The 6,298-nt window shown below is 46.3% G+C and overlaps 1 protein-coding gene across 1 annotated transcript; it reads left to right on the forward strand.

Moving 5' to 3' along the window:
• Window positions 1–762: 762 nt before the first annotated feature.
• On the forward strand, window positions 763–3,996 carry LOC127527984 (5-hydroxytryptamine receptor 3A-like). The gene is made up of 3 exons (XM_051928517.1): window positions 763–1,060; window positions 3,044–3,088; window positions 3,883–3,996. Exons 1-3 carry the CDS (start codon window positions 797–799, stop codon window positions 3,994–3,996), a joined length of 423 nt encoding a protein of 140 aa, XP_051784477.1. The 5' UTR covers window positions 763–796.
• Window positions 3,997–6,298: the final 2,302 nt, after the last annotated feature.

Below are 6,298 nucleotides of genomic sequence, written 5' to 3' on the forward strand. Positions count from 1 at the left end.
GTTGGTTGGAAGCGGAGGAGACCCACCAGAAGAAGGATTGCCAGTTCCATTCCCATAATTGAGACCACCGCCTGGCAGCTCCGAGAGAACTCTCGTTGGTAATTTGGATATTCAGACATGATGCCCTTTGTCTTCACTTTAACGCTTATCTCTCATCACAGCCTCCTGCTTTGCATGCTGATTGCTGTAGCTTGGCGATTCCTGGTTGTTAAATTGCCCACTGACGGGCATCAGGCTAGTGGCAGGTAATGGGCATGGAGCACAAGTCCTCATTTCAGTTACCCCCAGAGTCAGTCAGATGGCACATCTGTGTTGCCGGAGAGCACAGCTGCCATCTCAGTGATTGCTAGACGCTAATGCAGTCTGACAGTGCACTGAGTGAGGTGACAATCATCCTGAATGTGCCAGTCCATCAACAGGGCATGTTCATCCACACACCAGCATCGGGCCAATTCCAGTGAGACATACCGGCCTGTTTTTGAGATGTTGTAGGAAAATGGGAGAACATGCAAATTCCACAAAGCCTCTGACTGACGATGACAATGACAAACTGGCAGGACAGGATCTGGCTCTGGTCCCCGTCCCGTCACTCCGTTCTGCTTCTCCGTTCACATTTGCTATTCGGTGAGGCAGGTGAAACAATGAAACCATTGAGTCTGCCAGATTTGCATGAAGGGAGGCTGATCAGCACTCCAGCAGCTGCTGCTCTTCATACAGTAGAGCCCTGAGGGGCTGTGCTTAGCAACGAGACCACTCTGTGGGTTGCTTTTGTGTTGTATGCTCTTGGTATCATAAGATGTCCAACACTCTTCTGCTGCTGCTTTTGCCATTTCTGCTATCAGTTAATGGCTGTTCCACCACCCCTCACCACACTGGGTGGAGTGCATTTGGACTTGTTGGCTCGTCCTTCAACTTCCACGCTCAGGCTGGACCACCTTCTCTCCAGCAGCAGTTAAGGTCCATCCTTAAAGGATACGCCAAAGGGGTACGTCCAGTACGCAACTGGAGACAAGCCAGTGTGGTGACCCTCGACTTTACTGTGCAGGCCGTCCTGGATGTGGTGAGTATAAACTGATGGGGGTGGGTGGCCTGCTGTGCCCATCTGGGCGAGGCCTGTGCTCCTCACACTAAATGCTATCTAGCATGGCACAGCTTTTGAATGTTTCTTTAATTCCAGACTGAGCAGCCTCATCCAGAATGTATTTCTGATATGGACAATCCAAGTGGGTGGGATTACATGGAGAAGCCAGCTATACAAGCAGTCCCATGTGCAGTGTGTGAGGGAGGTGCAAACATGGCACTTAGGGAGCACTTCATACGCATCTCCAGGCTGCTAAAGCCCCGCGGCTCAGATACATGGTGGTCAGTGAGCCTCATATCTTGACCATGGGCTTGGTTTGGCTCACAGAGCTGGGGGGATACATGTTACCTTCAACCCCTCTGACCAGCACGTATGAGCAAATGAAGGCACAAAGCAGCCCCTGCAACTGTAAAACCACTAGAACAGTGTAGAGAAGTTGCCAGTGAAAAAGCCAAAGGTCCTTTTTAGAGCCACATGCCACCTGCTTGGTGCTAAGTGTTTAATCCCATTCCTCTTGTCTCCAGCACCCAGTGGGTCATTACATTAGTGGCAGCGGTGGGATGGAGAACCACCAAACAATACAGTGCTAATGCTAATGCTGGTAGACCCCCCCTTGAGCATGAGCACAATGGGTAACTTCAGGCTTGGCAAACCAGATCACCTTGCACTTTTTCAATGTCTCGGGCAGATGAAGCTTGTGGTAATCTCAAAGACAAGGGTTCTAAAAGGAGGGTATTATAGCAACCCTGAGTCTGGAACTGAGAGGGAGATGCTCCTCAGGTGGCAGCGGACTGTCCGAGTGGGTGGGAATACCTGGAGAAGCCAGCTAAAAACAATTGCTGCACATAGAGAGGAGGAAGGGTGTGCAGACACAGCAGTTAGAGAGAACTTCATACATGGTCACTAAAGCTCATCGACCCTAATGGGCAGCCAGCAAGCTTCAGATATGGACCCTGGCTTTGGGATGGCTCACGGTACCATGAGAAAGTGTGGCCTAGTTCTTGTCTCAGACCCTGGATGAGCTGGGCAAAAGGCCAAAACGGGTGGGAGGACATGACACTGCTGAAGACCCACATGGGCAAAGAAGCCAATAGTCCTATTTAGGGACACATACCATTTTTCTGGTGTGAACTGGCTAATTCCATTCCTCTTGGACCCTCTTGCATTCCTCTTAGTTGCAGCAGTGGGATGAAGAACTGACCAACGACCCCAAGATGCGGGACTGGTTTAGCCCTAATGGTGGTGGGCTATTCATACATGCTCATGGTGGCTCGTTTCAGGTTGGGCAGTTTAGGTCACCTTGTGTCCCTTGAAGGTCCTGGCAGTTGGGGTTCATGTTATCCTCAACAATGAGGGCTCCATTCCTCCATTTCCCACACACTTAGTATATTGCATGTCACAAAGAAATGTGTCGCTGCCTCTGTGTAACTTAATGATGTTATGGATATAGCGCCTCTTGAGACTTGAGACTAAAACGCTGGGGCAGGAGGTGTCATCCAATAATAATAATGATGATGATGATGTTTTCTATTTATGTACCTAAATCCCCTAATTTTATTTAGGGCCTTGCCTTGAACACTTCAGCAGGGTCAGCAGTGCCACTTGAACCTGCTGACTCCATGTGGCTGCTCAGTCAATGCAGCATCAAGTCCTCACACCTCACTTCCCTGGCCCGCTTTGTCCTCATTTGCATATACACCTGTAGTTTGCATAAACTATCACACGTCTCGCTGATAATCTGATTGCACTTGACAAGGACACTTACGGGAATGGCGGTTTGGATTTTTTTTATCAGTTTCGCTTCCCTTTAACTCAGCAGTGTGTCCACATCTCTCTTGTTGAGGTATCACCTGTAATAAGACCCCTCCCCACCAACTCTCTCACCAAGACAGATACCCCCAACTTAGGAGGGATGCATCTGGCAAAGTGAGCTGTCTAAGAAGCTCTTCCTCTGTTTTGTAGGTGGAAAAGCAGGAGAAGGTGGTTCTGTTCATTGAGGTCAGGCAGGTAAGCCTCCCAGTTATGGTCACCAAGTCATCTCCATCAAATGCTACCTGGTTTCTGGTTGCTAATGTTGCTGTCCCTTCCTGCCCACCATCATTGTTTTTCTCTTCTCTAATTCCTTTTACCATTGTATGTCCCTGTGATCAAAGATGTCTGTCATGGCTACTGCAGGTCCTGTCTCACATCTTCTTCTGTGGCTATGTCTTCTTCTCTGATGTTCACTCTTCTAAGTTGTATCCACCGATCTGCTGTTTGTGTCTTCCTGTCTAAAGTGTCTTCCTTCTGGACCTCCATGTCTGATGTCTCCATGTCTATTGTCTTCCCCTGCCATGTTCACTCATATGTTGTTGCTTCCTCTGGTCTACTTGCTCTATTCTTGTTAGCACCTCCATGCTCTCTTTCTCCACTTGTTGTATTCCCAGGTCCAGTTCTTCTCTTCCTATGTGTCTTGTCCTTTCCCTAACCCTAACCTCTTATTGCTGTGCCATCATGTCCACGGTCCGTCACTGCTGTGTCCACTCATATGTTGTCTCTTGGCTCCCTCTTGTCTCCATTACTTGTGAGCACCACGTCATCTTAGCCCCTCCATACTTATTGTCTCCATGTTTTCTTCCCCTGTCCCCTTGTGCAGGTTCCCCACCATCTTGCTGCCCATTTCCTCTCCTCATTTCCTAGGCCTGCTCTTTCGGTGGAACTGTGATGTCCAGTTTCTCCTTCCAGGTAGCCTTTTTGTGTCATCTCACAATGTCCCTTGATATCTATTATAACATCGTTCTGTCCTTTATGTCTCTGAGCAGCGCTGGCGTGACGAGTACCTGCACTGGCACCCTGCCCAATTCCATGGAGTCCATAGTTTCTCTGTTCCTGTAGAGAGCATCTGGGTGCCCGACATCACCATCTTTGAGAAGTAAGTAACAGCTTGTCCTTTATTGCATTATCTGTGGACATGTCTGCTGTCCTCCAGTTCATCCATTGATGTCTACCAGACTGGTCAGGCCAATCTATTGTCCCCTCCTGGGTGTGCCCCCCCAAACCTTAAGGACAACATGAGAAGTGTGGACTGAAGCTACTTGCACTTCAGTTTTCTCCTATACTTGGGTAAGAAGCAGAAAGATGAATTTTGCAGTTAATTACACCCGTGTGCAAAAGTCTAGGCACCCTCATTCAAAGAGATTGCTTCACACTTCTGCCCATTTTCATAACGCAACTCCTTTTGATTTGAAGAACTTGACAGTTCAAAAAATAAAGCAGTGAATGTGGCCTGTGGATCAATTTGGGGGCCCATTGGAATATGCATTTTTACCCTTGGGGTGCCCACACTCTTGCCTGCATGTATATGGCCTCCCTTAGGGTCACACAACTGCAACTAGGAGCCTACCCATTGTATACATCATTAACCCACATGGTCGCTGACTGACTTTGGTGAATTTTACCCAAACGCCTGCAAGGAAAAATGGCGAATTTCTGTTTTTTGCGCAGTAAAATCCCAACTGAAAGATTCACCAGCAAAGGAATGTAAAAAGAATCAAAAGGAGGAAAGATCACCGGTCAGTCCCATCAATCAAAAAATGCAAAGCAGGCAGCCATGAGCCACATATACAGACGGACTACGAACTGACTGAGTCGTCTTTATTTTTTTACCACAGTACCCGGGGCCCATCCAGGGTCGCTTTCTGCCTTGCATCTAATGCTGCTGGAAGAGGCTCAGCCCAACCACACATAACCTTGAGCTGGATTCAGCCGCATTCAGAATGTTACATTCGACTGTGCCTTAAAAAGTTCACGTTGCAGCAACCACCTGAGTGACAAGGCTTGACACGGACCACTGGACTCCTGCCATCTTTAGAATTTCAGTCTCATACAGCATATATGACATGAAAAAACACTCTCAGTGATGTGTAACTCTATCAGCAGTCACTGCATACGGTGAAATGAGAAAGTCTTCAGACTAAAGGGCTTCCATCTGGCTGTGCAGGTCTAGTTGGCATTCGCAGCAGCGTGTCGACTGAAACACGTGGAAAGTAGATTTCAGATGCCAACTTTAATATGAAGATACTGATGTCCATGTGTGTATGTGCTGTTGCTTCATTGGACGCACATCATGCCTATGGAACTCTGTAACCATTTGACCTAGAAACTAATACTTTATACAAACTCCGAGAACAAGCACGATTTTCTCTATCTAAAGTGCAATATAAATAAAATTTATTATTATTATTATTATCTTTCCTTCTACCCACAATGCTTCACTCCACAGAAGGCAGCATCTAAGTCTGTCCTCCTGATCATTTAGCTAGGCCTTCCAGACATGCCTGAAATGAAGGGATTGTGTTAAAAAAATGCTTTAGTTGCCTCACATTTTTATGCAATCGTTTTGCTCACCCCACTGAATTACAGCTGAAAGTTTGCACTTCAACTGTATCTGAGTTGTTTCATTTAAAATTCATTGTGGTAATGTACAGAACCAAAATTAGAAAAAAGTTGTCTCTGTCCAAATATTTATGGACCTAACTGTGTATGTTTCATGAAAATAAAATTTTGAGAACCTGCAGTATTTACTTATCTGTTCTACCACAGAGTCTGTAATGTAAATGACCAGCATGATATACCCCTCCAGTGTTGGCTGTTACAGCTCCAGAGGATGTCACACTGGATTTGTAAAGCATTATGGGATGCTGAGATAAAAAATTTCTCCCAAATCGACTGAATTATCAGCAAATAATTTGACAAACAAAGGCAAACGCGAATGCAGCAAATTCGCAGGAAATAATGCTTTGGCGAAATTCGCTGATTAACACTAGTGCTGAACTGCACCATAAATGTGGCCAACTTCATTTGAAGCTCAGCTCATTTTGGACTCCACAGCGGATAATTTAACTCATAACTTTTGAAGATTTTCCCGAAATCTTTCATTTTCTTCTAACTGTGACTTTTCAATAACTGTGTCTTGCAAGCAAGCCAGATTGTGATAGGTCGCATCTCAGTCCTTGGGGACAGATGACAGTTTGACGTTTAAATGTTCGTTCTCTGTTTCTAGAACACTGAGCTTTTTGTCATTATGGCCGTGCTTTTGTGTTAAGTTTCAGAGTTTTGTGAGTTTCTGACTGTTCCGCTGTCAGGCTGCCTGCTTTAATGCCCCCACTAACCCTACACTGAATATGTCCACACTCTCGCTATCCTACTTTGGTTGTTATCAAAACCCTTCACAAGGCA

The sequence above is a fragment of the Erpetoichthys calabaricus genome, chromosome 5, assembly GCF_900747795.2.
Source record: "Erpetoichthys calabaricus chromosome 5, fErpCal1.3, whole genome shotgun sequence".
Lineage (NCBI taxonomy): Eukaryota > Metazoa > Chordata > Cladistia > Polypteriformes > Polypteridae > Erpetoichthys > Erpetoichthys calabaricus.

Excerpts from the sequence above, each read along its gene's own strand:
- LOC127527984 (XM_051928517.1), top strand. The coding sequence starts at position 797 with ATGTCCAACACTCTTCTGCTGCTGCTTTTGCCATTTCTGCTATCAGTT. Across the intron at positions 1,061-3,043 it reads TGCAGGCCGTCCTGGATGTG|GTGGAAAAGCAGGAGAAGGT; the intron begins GTGAGTATAAAC and ends TCTGTTTTGTAG. Across the intron at positions 3,089-3,882 it reads TGTTCATTGAGGTCAGGCAG|CGCTGGCGTGACGAGTACCT; the intron begins GTAAGCCTCCCA and ends GTCTCTGAGCAG.